Source organism: Daphnia magna, linkage group LG8 (genome assembly GCF_020631705.1).
Source record: "Daphnia magna isolate NIES linkage group LG8, ASM2063170v1.1, whole genome shotgun sequence".
In the NCBI taxonomy this organism is placed as follows: domain Eukaryota; kingdom Metazoa; phylum Arthropoda; class Branchiopoda; order Diplostraca; family Daphniidae; genus Daphnia; species Daphnia magna.
Window position 1 is genome coordinate 11,129,687 of NC_059189.1, and position 16,156 is coordinate 11,145,842.

General features: G+C 41.0%; 2 protein-coding genes and 1 long non-coding RNA gene across 3 annotated transcripts; 1 reads left to right on the top strand and 2 right to left on the bottom strand.

Moving 5' to 3' along the window:
* On the top strand, positions 1 to 2,598 carry LOC116929231. The gene is made up of 9 exons (XM_032936392.2): positions 1 to 599; positions 661 to 773; positions 841 to 900; positions 968 to 1,109; positions 1,172 to 1,707; positions 1,769 to 1,978; positions 2,037 to 2,123; positions 2,188 to 2,280; positions 2,353 to 2,598. The coding sequence occupies exons 1-9, from the start codon at positions 512 to 514 to the stop codon at positions 2,407 to 2,409; spliced, it is 1,386 nt and encodes a 461-aa protein (XP_032792283.2). The 5' UTR covers positions 1 to 511; the 3' UTR covers positions 2,410 to 2,598.
* Positions 2,599 to 3,005: 407 nt separating this feature from the next.
* Positions 3,006 to 9,675, bottom strand: LOC123475612 (alpha-aminoadipic semialdehyde synthase, mitochondrial-like). The gene is given in 19 exon segments (XM_045178552.1): positions 3,006 to 3,091; positions 3,150 to 3,417; positions 3,478 to 3,576; positions 3,578 to 3,615; positions 3,681 to 4,218; positions 4,335 to 4,649; positions 5,347 to 5,659; positions 5,731 to 6,172; positions 6,296 to 6,786; positions 6,893 to 7,023; positions 7,086 to 7,328; positions 7,417 to 7,516; positions 7,589 to 7,769; positions 7,837 to 8,022; positions 8,097 to 8,264; positions 8,339 to 8,491; positions 8,559 to 8,873; positions 8,940 to 9,123; positions 9,231 to 9,675. Coding segments are annotated over 18 exon segments (4,158 nt in total). The 5' UTR covers positions 9,060 to 9,123; positions 9,231 to 9,675; the 3' UTR covers positions 3,006 to 3,034.
* Positions 9,676 to 15,270: 5,595 nt separating this feature from the next.
* LOC123475628 lies at positions 15,271 to 16,145 on the bottom strand. The gene is made up of 2 exons (XR_006651003.1): positions 15,599 to 16,145; positions 15,271 to 15,518 (listed from the first exon to the last, which is right to left on the bottom strand). It is a non-coding gene; the product is annotated as an uncharacterized LOC123475628 (long non-coding RNA).
* Between the last annotated feature and the right edge of the window lie 11 nt (positions 16,146 to 16,156).

Genomic DNA, 16,156 nt, shown 5'->3' on the forward strand with positions numbered 1-16,156 from the left:
GGGGGGTGACGACTAGCATCCGAGGTTGAGGTGGGGGTGACGACTAGCATCCGAGGTTGAGGTTTTTGCTTGTAGGGTGCAGGGGAGCCTTTTGGCACGAAAAACTTGCCATAGCTAGGACTATACGACTTAACTACGACTTAACTACGTTTAAGTTTTCCCCTTATTCCTTAACCTATCGAGGGTTGAGGGGGCGAACCACCCCCGACTCCAAATAGCTAATAGACGTTTTCTTGTACGTGACAATATTTTAATTTCGATAAAAAGCAGTACCCAGTACATAAGATAACAACTATGAGTTAAATTTCTTTGTGTTTCTTAACAGTTAAAATACATTTGATTAGGATTTTAAGTAATACAGATTAGGTTTAAATACACATTTAATTCGTCTGTCTGTGCAGCACAGGCTTCGCAAAGGGCACAGTGCCCTTTTTGCTGCCAGGGGGAAATAGACAATTTTGACACTAGCGCCCAACGGCTGCCGGGGGAAAATAGATTTTACCTTTTTAAAATGGTAGAAAACTATTTAGCAAGGGAAATAGATCTGCTGGAGGAAATTGAAGTCTTGAATGAGAGGGTTGACAACGTAATATCAAGAGGTTCGTTCTCTGTAACTCAGTCTTACCAATATCAATAATAAAAAACTTTATCTCCTTAAAGTTAATGCCCATGATAAAAAACTAGCTCAGCATGATGAGCTGCTCCGTAAAAACAAACTACTCTGGATACGACTTAGGGCTCGAAGGGTAAGAAGATCTTTACCCCTTCAAGAGGTAAGTCCAAGATAAGTTTATTATTCAGTCCTGCGAATACTTGGTTGAAACTTATTGTAATATTTAGGTTGACAGTTCTCCACATTGTGATCAGCTTGATGATATGGGACTTATCCCTTTAAGTGAAGTACTGAAATTCCTAATTTCTCATACAACTGCAAGTGCATACATAATAGTTACATATAACATTTTAGAGCCAGCTGCAAGACATCAGGGCAAAAAATTCTTCATGTGTTCGTTTTATTGGTAGCCTGGTACAAGCTTCATTCCCAAATGGATACTTCGATAATCGTATGCCCGAACACGTTACGAAAGGCCAATTTAAGCGACTCTATGGTATTTTAAAATTACCTTCGAAAATTTTTTTTTATGATACCGTGATATCTATATTTTGACAGAAATTACATCTGCACATTTTACCAAGATAAAGAGGGCTAGAAGAAACGCTGTTAAATTGTCGTTGAAAGAAGTCGTAAATGTCATACGAACCTATATCTATAACGCCCGCAACCGCAAAAAAAAACGAATTTCATCATTTTCCAGTACCGAAAGCGAATATTCTACTGCTGAATTCTCCAATGATGACTTACCCAATGATAGTGGATTCAGCAATAACACGTCAAACACCAACGTCGCCAGTGGTAACTTCTCAAAGGATAACGTCTCCCAACACAGTGTATCCAGCAACAGTGTCCCCAACGACGGTATCTCCAACGACGGTATCTCCAACGACGGTATCTCCAACGACGGTATCTCCAACAATGGTATCTCCAGCGACAGTGTTTCCAACGACACAGTCTCAAAGGACAGTGTTTCCAACGACACAGTCTCAAAGGACAGTGTGTCCAACGATGATGGCTTCAATGAGAATGACACCGATAATGATTATTGTGATAGACCGTGCGATCCGCCAAACCATTACCCGGATTGCAAGGTTGTTCATGTACTTTAATACATTTTGTAATTCCAGAAGTGCATATGCAAATTTTCGGCAGAATTTCACAGGAGTTGTTCATGTCGATGGAAAATGCCAGTTGTATGCAGAATTTGAATGGGCAAGATTGCACCGACCTAAAGAAAGTCGGTACTATCCAAAGTTCGCCATCGGCCTCGATAAATCCAATCCAAAACAGCCAAAATACCTACAGTCGAAAGGTGAAACAAATGGAAGTGCAGGTGTCTGTCAATGTAATGTTTGTGACAAGGTACTTATATTTAAAAAATCAATTTTCGCTCCCAGATAATTTGAATTCACCTTTACAGATATTCTCTTCAAAGAACGCAGTAGCTCGCCATAAGTTGATTCACACTGATCCGCTTACTTGGAAGAAATGTCCGTTTTGTGAATACGTAATAATTTACCTGTTACATAATATTTTAATGATTATAATGTTGATACATTCCGCCTGTTAAGCGGGCATGTGATATTTCGAATCTCAGAAAACACACAAGTAAAAAACACAAGGAGGATAAGCCAAATCGCCTCACATGTGACATCTGTCATAAGGTAAATATTTCGTGAAGATTGATCATGCGGCCGTTATTAATTTTTTCGAAACTTCTTACCTCCCAACTGTAGAAATTGGCAAACACCAGAAACCTTGATCGCCATAAGCAGAAAATACACCACAGCTAGCCATCCTCCGGTCACCGTAAGAAACAAATTTTTTCCGGACGTGCCTTTTTGGGATTCAAGTTATTTTACTTTATGATTTTTGTGCCATTTCTCTCCCCCCTCTTTTTGTAACGCGTCTAACGGGGCTAAGACGTTTCCACTCAGAACGCTTGCACAAATAAATTGCCAATTTTTGTTTGTTCTCGTTAACTGGTGTTTAATCTTGAAACAACTCAGGTTGCTTGGCAGATAGGGTATTGTAGTAAAATAAAATTCTGCTGGCGTAGAGTATGGTTTCCATCTTATTAACGAGGATATCGGTTTAACACGATGGAGAAGATTCTCGTTAGTACTAAACGTTTGATTATTGAGTTTTCACGAATCCATTGTCACCTGGAATCCTTTCGGAAAAGACCAACTTGAGTAGCGCCTATTACTTTTGTCTCTTTTCCAGGACATTTCATCATAAGAAACATTAGTTTCATGTTGTCATGGCCCGAACAGTACACAAAAAGTAGGTGAACACCACAGCTCCATAAATAAAACAATAGGGAAACAAATTTGGCGGGTAGGATCCCAATGGCTCAGCGATTGTTTGTGACTCAATTTTTTTTTAAATGACAATCCGACACAAATTAAGAAATGACTACTTAACGAGAAACTTTTTCAGCCGTTCCACTACGTCGCTTACATGCACTTGCTCCTGTAAAATGAATGAAGGATCAAGATAAATTCTTAGATTTGGGTGCATCTCCAGTTACCTGTAGCGAAGTGTCTCTGCTACGAAGACCGCAAATTCCCTGCTCTAGAGTTGAATCAGATAGAAATATTAAATAATTCAATCCTCTAGCATCGCATTGGGCTATTGTCCACGGTGCGCTTAGTGGTAACACTGGAATTTTAGACTGTTTGAATTCCAGACTCATTAAGCGGCGAAGGTCCTCTAGTTGAACAACTCGGGTAGGAGAGCCTTCAACCACAACACCCACCGCATACGGCGCCAGGGACTTATGAAGGGAAAGTACAGATCTATTGCAGAACCAGAATGGATGAGTTAACTAATAAAATTGTTTGCAACGTAACAATTACGCCTTATTTCTGATGAAGAAGGCGTCCATAAGAAAGAAAAAAACAGCCAACTCCAATTCAACCTGGGACGTGATTAGAGAAGGCCAAGAGGATTTCCGTGAATTTAACCAACAGCGACTTTTTAATGTCATCGCTTAACTGTTAAATAAATGCATATGAAAATAGGCATGAAAAGAAGAAAATATTTAAACAATTTAAGTAACCTGCAAATGATCAAAGATTTCAGGCTTGTAAAGTTTCAACACTTCAATGGGTTGGGATCCTAAAGCTGAAGAACCAAACTCAATCTTCTGTTCCAAAAATGGATCATTCTCATCGTTTACGGCGACGCTGGTAGCGTTGAGAAGGACGGGTTGTTGAAGATACGATTTCCACCATCGGCGTCTTATTTTTTGAAGATGAATGAACTCATCGATCATCCGGGCAGGTGGCGTAAGAAAACAAAGATTCAATTGGGTTTTTGGGAGGGCCTCCATCAAATCCGACACAGTAGTTAAGTCTTTCATTTGTTTGGTGGGTTTTCTTCCAGACGTTACACTAGCTAGACTAATAGAACTATCAGAGCCCATTAGAGTCTGGGCATTCACGAGTAACTGCACAAGTTCCACATTGATTTGGGTTATTGAACTGTTGTTAATAAACAGGCAGTTAGTGTTTTGAATCACATTGCTTGTATACCACTCTTGTTCAATTCTCCGCTGCAAAGCATCACCAAGAAATGAGAGCTGGCTGAGATTTGGGCTCAGAAACTTGTGTTTTACACAGTGATCTACTATTTTTTTAAAGTTCATGTTGAGTTTTTGTAGGAGCAGTCTTTATCTGGAAGGGCAATGTTCCCTGGCGGAGCAAAGAAATATTCTTCTTCTGTCACGGCGGCATTTGACAGAATTTCTTCTCTGGCATTACCCTCCGTCACACAATCCTCTCTCACCGGTTGAGTATATTCATCACTTAAAACATTTATTAAGGGTTTCACGTTGGTCGTATCCACTGAATGGATTCGGTTCGCAAACTGAATAGCGTCTTCTAGTCGTTTAATGCCCTCGCGATTCGCGAAATCAACCAACGATAATCGCTCCAAATGTTCTATAGTCTTCGTATCAATTTTAACGGGGAATGGCTCATTTTTTATTTCAATAACAATTGGTTCTTTTGGAAAAACTGAACTAAATCTTTTGAAAATAAGCGAAAAAACTTTCCCATCCAAAGAAACAAATCTTGCACGTTGAATGACGGACATTTTTCGTCTGCTACTGATTCGTCGTTGCCATTGCCAAGTATTACAACTTTCAATTTAAAACCCAAGGAATAAAAGAAAATAATAAATAAATAAAACACAATATCTTTTTCCCACAGCAGTTTATTTTAGACGTAATTGAGCTGAACAATGTTTCCTATTGAGAAACGCATCACTGAAATTGAATTAAGAACAACAAAAGTAAAATATTCTATTGAGTTTTGGATTCTGATCCTTAAGTCAGTCAAAGAAAAACTTTCGAGATTCAGCAGTCATTCCTAACAAATTTGTGCTGTTAGACAGCATTTAACCTATAAACTATTCTCATCACATTTAATGAATAAAAAATATGGACTTACAGAAGCACAACCTTAATACCAATCGATTGATATGTAATATCAATTCAATTTTAATATCAATTCTGTTTCGTTGGCTGGGAGCCTGGGACCCTGGGTTAATGAGAACTAAGTAAAGCGTTTGCTCCATCCTAAAAATGTTTTTCTTGTAACAACAGTAAGCTTCCGCATGGGATTTTAATGAAATAAATTTAGCCTAATCGCATGAGTATTTAACGCTCCTAGAGAATGAGTTTGTAACCAAAAGATTGGCGAGAGATTCAAATCCAAATGGACTTTTCTTCGGCGACAATGCCCTCGGCCTTGAGACGTTTCAGCATGGGCCTGTAAATATCCTGGATGAAGGGCAAGATCATGCCCTTGCGTTGAATCTCGCCATCCAGCACCATTTTGGTGGCGATGGCCGCTGGGTAACCGACGGTACGAGCCATGGCTGAGTAGCCAGCGCTGCTAGATTGTCCGTAACACACCAAATTAATGCCACGCAATTCGTGACGCTGATCTGGCCACAGAATATCAATTTCGTGGCGGAGAACCACGAGATCACGATCTGACGGTCCCAGCGCCAGTCGCTTTGCCAAATATTGGCCTAATTGAATGAAAATGATTGTTATCACACCAGAGCTCTCGCAGCCATCGTAGACAATCGACTTCACTTACTAATCGTATCGATGGGATTGCCGTATTTGATCACCAATTCTTCGGAGAGCAAGCCTAAGTCTTCCATTGCCTTAACACGGCTGGCATTACGGCCGGTACGCTCAAACAATTGATTCTTGAGGTTGTCGTAAAAGATGTTGTAATCGGTGATACCCAAAAGATTGCACATGAACTGCCTCCAAGTGATATCGGGGCCACCAACATGCAGACATGGGTGGGGCTCTTGACTGATGAGGCCAAGCTGGATAAGACCTAGAACGTGGTCCGAATAGCCGCTATAGCGGATGGTGCCTCTAAAAACAGTACGAGCTTCCGGAATTCCATAGTGGTCGATGTAGTCTAGTGAATCGCGATTAGCGAAACCTTCGAACGCAAAGCCGGGCAAAAAGTCCAGTTTTTCCGCCTTTTCCAACAGTGCCCCACCTGCAGGAATTTCCACAACCTGTAAGGAATACAATCACGTGATTTTGCTAGCTGGCCGATTTAAAACTACTACTACTAACTAATAATAATAATAATAACAATGACAATAACAATAATAATAGTGAAAAGGGAAGAATCAGACCTTGCCGTCCTTGAGGAAACGACCGCTGGAAACAGTGTTGAGAAGAGCGCCACGAGGACTCCAGGAGAAACGATAGCGAAGAGGATTGTCTGAGCATTCAGGAGCCGGAAGGCCACCACAATACGAGACGAAAGATTTGACTTTGCCACCGCCCTGATGAACTTCTTCGAAGCACTCCATGGCCAGCAAGTGATCAATGCCAGGATCAAGACCAACTTCATTAACAATAGACACACCGGCATCGACGGCGCTCTGGTGTAATTCTTTCATGGCCGGCGAAAGATAGCTCGCGGTCACCATGTTTGTCTTGGAAGCGATGCACTGCTCGGCCACAAGAGGATGCAAAGCGTAGGGCAACAGCGAAACAACCACGTCCGCTTTGCCAATAAACTCTTTCAGCAAATCTGGACGCTCCTCAACGTTTAACAGGACGGGTTCGGTCCGAGGGAAACGACGGGCCAGAATGTCTGCCTCATCTCTCAACGCCGATGCTGTTTCCAGATGATGACAAATTTAGTTGAAAAAGAAAACTGAGTCGCAAAACAAAAGAAACAAAACCAAAAACAAAAACAAAACCAAAAAGACTTTGGCTCTCACCAACATAAACGGCAACGTCGTTGGATCGGGTCAAGTACTCGACAACGGGAGCGGAGACATAGCCGGCTCCCAACAGAAGAACCCGCTTAGTTTGGGCGTCGTAATCGCCGACGATGCGATGCTTTGTTCGTCTTCGCAAAAGAAGAGAGATTGGTCAAACGTCGATGGAATTAGCAAGGTACACAGAACATACGCGCGTTGGTTCCTCAGATCTTGAATGTACTCAAAGTTCTTGGTAAGTTTGCCGTTGCTGGTGATGACTGCACCCTCAATGATGTTAGTGAACTTGTGATCTTCGAACGGTCGCGTCGCATCCGATTGCAAGACATCAAAGATGTGCGGTAAGAGCAAATCACCGAAAAAGTCGGTAGCTTCACGTGGCAATTGTGTTGGCATGTTGTCGATGGAACAGACTAAAATTCCAGGACCTTTAAAGCTTCGAAAGATTCAAAAACAAAATTATAATTTATTTAAAAAAAATGGTTAATTAAAAAAATTAAAATTGTCGAATTATAGAACTACACCTCTTAGTGTCCTTATGCTGTTCGGCATCGTACAGACAAAACGGATTATCGATTGTCGTACACTCGTTCATGAATTCAATCGAACCTCCGGGATCAGCGCCTTATTTGTAAATAAAATCGACATGAGTCAACTGATTTCAGACGTTTCGCAAGCATAAACGTTGAGCTTTACTAATATCGCAAATGGCAAGCAGACGGTGCGGCAAAGGTGGTGAGCCTAACGATGTCTGCACCCACGGTAGATGACTCTGAGATGAACGGATAAGTACTTTGGCATCGGGAATCGTGATAAGCTTCGGCGAGTTGGGCGCCCAGTAAATTCCGTTGATGATTACCGAGGCGTAGGGAGCAATCTATATGGAAAACAATTAGAAAAACGGCGGCTGGTCATGATTGATTGAAGGAGTAGCGTTGACATACCTTTTTGCTAAAGATGGAGATGTAGCGACTTGGGTGTTCATCGTACTCCTTGGCATCAAATGGACCGCCTTTAATGCGGATGAGATGGTCGCGTCTGCCGACTTCGCACGCGTAAATTTTATTCGTGGCGCCATGATCTGCCACTTTTTGTAACATGTCTGGAGGAACGTATTCATGTGGCAAATCCTGAAAACGTTTATACAACGAACACAAAATTGCGAAATCAAGTGGATCGTGAAAATGGCGAAAAGAAATCTTACTTGAAAGATTTCTTGTGCGCCTTGTGAAACATTGCCCGATCCCGTGAATACAAAGGTGAGCGGTCCAATCGATTTGGGCATCATGCCTATGGCGACTTCGAACCCAGAATCACGAACGGCTTGACGAGCCATGCCAGAATTACGATAATTGTGCGCTGGCCCAATATGCTAATGAGAAAGAAACAGAAATAAGCGCTGGAAGTAGCTTCAAAAGGAAAACGTGTCTGAAATGCTATTCACACCATGAACGGGGTGTGGTGGCCGAGGGCTAAGAGTCGTAGACCTAGACCATGAAGAATATTGATCATGCCTGCCACGCCAGCATATTTACCAAAGGCGACTACTCTCTGGCCGTTTTCATCCATCATTTTCTCGTAGTCGACCAGTCGGATGTTCTGTATGACAGACAACGGGAGATGAATTGAGGAATCGAAAGCTGCTAGGCAAATATGAATACACTACCTTCTCTAACATTGCGTCCAGTAAGGGCATGTTGGCCTCCTGAGCCTTGATTGTATGCGAGAAGAAACAGTAGGTTTTATTGGGTAACAGAAAGTCGATGGGTATTTGCTTGACACCGACTATGACGGGTGCTTCGCCGATATCTTCTTGAATAATCGCCCCTGCATTTGCATAGGCTTGCATGGGATAAGCTCTTCTGTTGGAAGGTTGAACGAGAACCTTCACTCCTGCCCTGACTAGTTTGCGAACATTGGTTGGTGACAGGGGTGCCCTGCGTTCCCAGACAGATTGATCCTCTCTCCTGATGGCCAAGATCTGCAGTATCCCCAAAGCATCCTCATTAGGTTGTAAATGGCTTGCATTATATTCTATTGTAAATACCTTTCCCCTGACATCAGCATAAGACCTGGAAGCAATGGCTCTTGAGCCTCCATTCCTTAGGAGATTATGGAAACGATGAGAAGCCTCAAGAGAAGATCTGTTTAGCAGCAATACGAGCATTGTGCTCTTGGAATTGTCGCAATATGTTGGTCAAGGAACGTCCAACAGAATAGGCAAGATTGTCCTTGCAAACAACAAAAGAGCAACCAGTTAAGGAGGATGATGTTGGCAACGTGGTCCCTGTATGGAAAGCTTGAAACACACTAAAAAAAATAAAAAAAAAGTAAATACCTGCAGACAATAATGTGGCTGTAGTGTTTGTGGGCTGGCTAAAGTTAATTATAGATGTCCCTCTTGGCAAGCAGCCTTGTAAACAGAGCAATTGATTTAATGACCAGTAGGGGTTGAAGAATATGCAACCATGAAAAACGAATACAATTTTCGAGGAACGAAAATTTTCATTAACCAGTTGTACGGAGATATTCCTCACTGAAAGAGAAAGTGGCGGTAAACGTTCAAAAAGGCATGATTAAACGTCCTTGAAGAAGGTGGTAACTAATGAAGATCAAAAATCTTGACCTCATCGTAAATATGATCCTGTCTGCGAGGTAACAGCTGCGTTATCAGAAGAAACTATCCCATTACATTTTGCATGAATTTCGAATGAGATATTTAAGTTTTGGAAAGGTCGAATATCAAATTGAATTATATTTTTCCGGTGTTTCAAAAGTTAGATTAAGTTTCGTTGATGGAGACGCAGAGACATCTATTAATCAGTTGTTTTACTTGGCAGAGTACCAAACTTGCAACAGATGGCATGGGATACCTCGACATTTGCAAAATTTCCCTTTAAAAATGTAGAAATCATCGATTTAAAAATGCAAAAAGAAAAGATTGCATAGGTGCTCTCTACTTTTGGTCAGCAAAATCTTGCGAAAGCAAAAAAAAAAAAAAGAAGTTCAAGGCAGGAGAGAGGTAAGGCAAATCACCCCTCTCGGTGATGATAGCTTCTCTTTTTTTTCTTCTTCCAAGGTGAACCCGAATAGATTGGGTTTTGTTGTTGATGCTGCTTTTGTATTCGCTGGACTGGGCGTTGTTTTTTGCCCACAAGGCGACTGCAACTTCTTTTTTTTTTTTTCTTTTCTTTTACCGGCCCGGTTGATAAAAATAAGGCCATGCGATTCGCAGGCGCATCTGAAATATATTCGTCCCCGTGAGGTACACGGCCCGTCGTAACCCACTTTCGCGTATATTTGCACTGATCTCTTAAGGTCGTCGCTTGCTGGCCAATTAAATTTATTTATTTTTTTTTATTTTATTTTTTTTATCCCGTTGTGCCTTTTTAAGCGACGAGAGTGACAAAACCAATCCAGAATTGAAACTGCAATGCTCGTTGGTTCTTCACATGGGGGGACAAACCAAACAAAAAATCATAAAACAAAAAAATAGCGAAGGACATCCGTCCGTTTGGCCCCACTTGTTCCGGTCGCTGCCTCTTTCATGGCCAAATAAGCGCGCGTCTCTCGTATAAATCCAAATTTGCGTGATAAATTTGTCTATTGGTATACGCGGTATGCAAATGAGGCGATCGGCTGCCGTATAAGTCTCCCAGGACGCTGAACTTGATTGTTGGGCACACAGTACATGCGAGGCTCCTGCATCTCTACCAGCGAATGAAAAACTTTTATTTTCATTTTTCTGCATCTCCTTATTTCGCCGTGGAAATGAGGCCACAGCCTTGAAGGAAAGAACCAGGGTGGTGGGGGAGCCCTTCGATTGCGGCCGTTTGGAAGCCGCTTTAGCTTATTCCGCGCTGAAATTGCGTTCTTTTCTGTGCTGATTATTAAACGCGTCCAAGTTTATAGGCAACAACTGCAGATTGCAAGGATCGCTGAAGGACCGCGTGACTGTGTGATACACTTTGATACAATTAACTTATCAGTTTTAACCGCCTTTTCCTCTCTCTCTGCCTCTCTGTTTCTCGCTCTGTTTGTTTTTCTTGGCCAACGCATAGTTTTAATTGCCATTAAATCTAGTTAGGTATTTCAACGGCGTCTCGAATTTTGGCTCTTATTTAGCAATGCCTTTAAAAACAAAAAAAGAACAACAACAACAATTTACAAATTCGAATCACACACGTTGCCATTCGTCCATCAGATGGAATTAATCGCGTGCTGATGGTAATATTCCGCGTGATATTCCGGCCGCGATGTTCTTGCAAGGACCGACATTTCGTGGCCGTACGCTGAATCCATTCCGACTTCAATCAACAGACACATCAATTTTTTTTATTGAAAACAAAAAAAAAAAACTAATGAAATGTCAGAAACGTGCGCAATCGAAAGAAATTTAAGATTCGAGAGAGAAAAAAAAAAAAAAGGGCAGCAGTCGTCCCCATCACAACGGCGTGAACGCATATGCATTTACTTTGAGTTTCCGCGTGTGTCAACGCGTCTGCATGCGAACACACGGGCGCGTTCAACGTGCGTCCCACCTGGCCGTTACGTCACACCTAGTAACATATCAGCTGAGGTTGTCGAATACCTGAATATTTATTTGATAAAAACGAAATGAAATCAAATCAAATAAAAAGGAGTGAGGGAGAGAGTAGATTGAATTAGACCAATCGGTAGGCTAATCTACTCTAGTCTGTTATATTTAAGCGAATAGAATGAGAGGTTTTCGGTGGCTCATCGGAATAGCCACGAATGAGCCCAACCTTGTCCCGTTTGTATTCCGCACAGAAGTTTCTACCTAAAATCGAGACACATTTCTCATACCCAAATGAGGGGGAACCGTATTAGCTAGTCTATAACAGAGCAAATTTGTTTTTTTCTTCAGAATGAAAGAACAAGTTTTGGAGTGACGTTGTATAACACAAGTCATAAATAATGGTGGAAAGAAAAAGTGTCTTTTTTTATTTTATTTTTTTCATTTCTATTTTCCGAAGCCAAAGAGTAAATAGAAAAGAAAATCCTTAAAAGAAAATAGAAAGGCAAAAAAGGAAAAGGTAATTTCTCGCTGGAAGCTTTCACTTTTTTTTTGTGTGTGTGTGTGTTGTGTTTTTTTCATCAAACACTTGTCTACATCTGACTCTCTCTCACGTCCCCGGCACCTGTTTTGCATAATCTTCCTCCACAAGATAATGTAATAAAAAGAACAGTTTTCAATGTTGAAACAATTCGGAAATATTATCTCTCTCTCTCTCTCTCTCTTCAATGTTGTTTAGTTGTGCGGACAGGAATGGCATTCTAGTTTTCTCCTATTACATTTAGCTTCCATCGTCAGAACAGAGATGGTGTTGTTCTTTTCCCCACTATACGATTGCCATTCGAAATCATCATTTAATGCAATTTGCTACGTCAAGTGTGTCGGCTAACTTCTTTTCACAATGAATGACTGCGCGAAACAAAACAGAAAAGAAGAACAAGTCTGTTATATGCTCAACGACCCTCCTATTCGCCACGAGTCCAAAGACCCGCCTCTATACACGTTGCACAGTCTATTCATTCGCAAACACCTGCTATTATTATTTCTTTCTTTCCGATGATAGCTATATAGTCATGGTGAATGTGCGTATTCTGCTACAGACAATAATTTCAAACTTAAAAAAAAAAGGAGGAAAAGAGCACGTATGCAAGAAAGCTGAGGAGAGAGAGAGAGAGAGGAAGGTGATTGGCCGGTTGACACGAGCCCTTCAGAGTCCCGCTTCCAACTTCCTATCCAGGGGCCAGTTGGAGACTTGAACACAAATCCTATACACATCGTTCCTCTCTCTCTATGTAACCCTCACACACACACACACACAGGGACGCCAATCACGAACGTGCATAACACCGCCCGGTTGATGGATTTACACGTCTATATATCCTGCACTATACTCTTGTAGTCTAGCGGGGTAAACGAACAACACACACACATGCAAACAACTTTCTCTTCCCCACACACGGAGTTGTTCGTCGTCTACGTCAAATGTGTAGGTCTACCCACACAAGAATAGATACATAAATAATAATTCGATTTTCATTTCTTTTGCGGGATTACCATACCTGTCTATATATATATAATGAGACACACCGTATTCTGTTTTCATTTTTGGTTTCTGGATTAAGGTTTTGAAGGGGGCAAAAAACGAAAAACAAAGAAAAACAAGTGGAAATTTCTCATCGATGCAGCACCAGAATAATGAACTCGAAGTTGGTTGTGGTCTGGGAACCAGGTCTATCGAGACCCCTCTATCGAAGCAAAAGAAAACAAAACTAAAAACAATAATCACACAAACCAATGGCAAACAAAATTGCCAGTAGTGGTTTCAAGCCCTAACAATTAAAAATATAATAAAATAAATAAATAAATAAAAGACCCTCTGGTGGTGATTTGAAGACGGTTAGTGGGTCATCCCCACACCGAATAGAAAAACGGTCGGGGCGACAAACGATATAATAGACTTCTCTTTGTTTTGGAACCCGCAGACTGCAAGGTGCAATTGCGAACGTGTTTTGTACGCAACATTTTTCAAATGAAAATGAAATAATAATAAAAAAAAAATCATAAAAAAATTAAAAAAAAGGGGAATTTTGATCGTATCCTTGATCGTATAACCCGTTAAGGATGTAGCAATTTCGTGTAGTCTACGTCAAACATAAGAAACACTCCCATTCACCGTTTTCTTGTTCACATCATGCGCCTGTGTGGTGGGTTATCCCCAAAGTTGTTTTCTTTTTCTTTAGGTTGTCAATGCTTTAACAAAACAAAACAAAAAAAAAAAAGGTTTTTCATTTCAATGACCCACACCGTAGGGGAAAATATTGCGAAAAAAAAAAACAACAAAGAAGGAATCAATTAAATCTTTGTGAATGTGCAATTGAACACTTTTAGAGCTTGGTCAAACGAATGACGTCAACCGGATATCCACGATCTACTTTTCTTTTTTCTTTGATTGTGCGTCACTTGTATGTATACTAATCCCACTACAGCGTGCAGTTGATTCCCTTGGAAAAAGGATGTCCCGAATCCTGCGAGTAGAAATTCAAGTGGCTCTTTCTCCGTGATATGTTGCAAGCAACAAAAAAAAGGAGTGGGAGGGGATTCAATACGCCACTAGTTTTCAATTGATTCGTTCATTTTTAATGGCAAAAAATAAATAAAAAATCGACAGCAGAATAATAATTAAAATAGCACATTATGCATAGTTCAATTACACGTGTCCTAGTGTAGATTCAATGTAACAATCTGCGCTAATGAAAATGTAAACAGAAGAAAAAAAACTGACCTGTTATGCAACCGGTTTTATCCGCTTTCAAATCAAGTCCTCCATTCGTATATCGGTCCCGTTGGGTGTTTTCCTGTGCTCAACCAGAAGAGCCAGAAAGAACCCCCCAAAAAAAGAATTAAATAAAAAAGGCAACTGTTAACCCCCCCCCCCTCGCCCCCTATTTTAATAACAACGTTCCATCATTAGTGGGAGTTCAGGTGAAAACGAATTAGCGTGTGTATATATTAAATCAGGTGTCAAAATAGCGTGTCGGAAAACCCTTACAAACTGAGACGCAGACTCTTCAATGTCTTTGTGACCCACTTGCGAGTTTTTGCTTGCAAATGTTTCAAGGTGGGGCAGGAGAAATATGGCCATTTTCGACGTTGGCAGAAACGAAGAGCGCCGCTTATGCACATAGAAAGAACTCGGTGGCCAACTTTTGTGTCATTTTGCGGTTTAAACAAAACAAATCAACTCTTTTCTATGCCTCTCAGCCATCGATGTCGTTAACCTCCCGACTTTGGGCTGGGCGCCGTGAACAAAAAGAGGCCATCGATATTCGCACGCTAATTGATAGCGAATCAAAGAAAACAGTGTTGATCCACTGTTTCAACACAATTTGTTAGTCACTCGTACTGGTGGGTGGGGGGCGTTATTCATCGCGCCAATCGTTTTACTACCTCCAACTGTTTGTTTCGAGTATTGCGACATGAACGTGTCTTTGCATTCGGCCATCAACTGACCGAACTCTTGACACATTGCCTTGCATTGTGAACAATGGATCTTGTTGAAAGGTCCCAAATATTCACTTTCGTTTTCTCTCGCGATCAAATAAATCAAGGGAGGATGGATGTCTTGCGTAAAGGAAAGTGATTGTTGCTCATCACGTCGATCGACACTTGCACTCGCGTGAGTCTTGCGCGCACGTGGCTTTTATTGTTTCATGTCCGTTTGGCATATCATCTTTGGGGCGGCCAAACTGCGCACCCAGTTGCCAACCGCTCGATGGAAGGACGTGATGATCGTGGCCAACTGCAATCGTCTTGACCGATAACAAGCGTCGATTTTTGTGTGTGAAACGAGATGGTTTCCACACGCGTTTGATGATTTCTTCGATCACCTATTGGCTAAACAACAAACCAAAACAAGAAAATGATGAAAAGAAAAGTGCGCAAGATTTTGTTCGTATCCGATTCGCAATGGCGTTCAAAGTCAAACAAATTTCCGTCAAAAGAAACGTCCATTATCTGGAATTCTATCGCAACTGGCCAATTAGCAATTGCGCCAGACTCGTTACGTGGCTGCGTAACGAAATAAGGTGCCTACAAAAAAAAAAAAATAATAAACAATTAAATCTTATTCCCTTTTCAACAAACATAAAATGTTACAATTCATTACATACTGGAACGTTCTCACACATTTTTCAGTGCTGAGCAAACAGACTCTGGCGCCCCACCAACTTCGATGTATGCAGTTCAACACTGTTCACGCTTGAACATACAGAAAAAATAAAATAAAATTAATAATCGGCTGAATCTGGTATACAGCCCGTACATTGCGCAATACAGTCAGGTGTGACCACACACACACACACACACACACACACAATTGACGCGCGCCAGGCTTCAGTCACATTAATCGCAATGGAGCGCGTTGCTCATTTGTCAGTAGCCCAATGTAAAATAATGACGCAACGATTTTTGGTATGTGAGTGTGAGTGTGTGTGTGTGCGTGAATCCTCTATGCAAATAAAAGAAGAAACAAAAAAATTCTACGTTTCCGAAATAAAAAAAAAAACTTAATTCAACCGGATGTTTAAACATTGCGAGTACTCACCTGTTGTACAGCGTGAAATTTTTCAGAGTTAAAAATAAAAAAAATAAAAAATATATAAAATAAATAAAGAAATTAATTAATAAATTAATAAAATTGTAAGAAACCCCCTCCGAAAATAATTTTT

Excerpts from the sequence above, each read along its gene's own strand:
- LOC116929231 (XM_032936392.2), top strand. The coding sequence starts at position 512 with ATGGTAGAAAACTATTTAGCAAGGGAAATAGATCTGCTGGAGGAAATT. Across the intron at positions 2,124-2,187 it reads AATGTCCGTTTTGTGAATAC|CGGGCATGTGATATTTCGAA; the intron begins GTAATAATTTAC and ends CCGCCTGTTAAG. Across the intron at positions 2,281-2,352 it reads CATGTGACATCTGTCATAAG|AAATTGGCAAACACCAGAAA; the intron begins GTAAATATTTCG and ends TCCCAACTGTAG.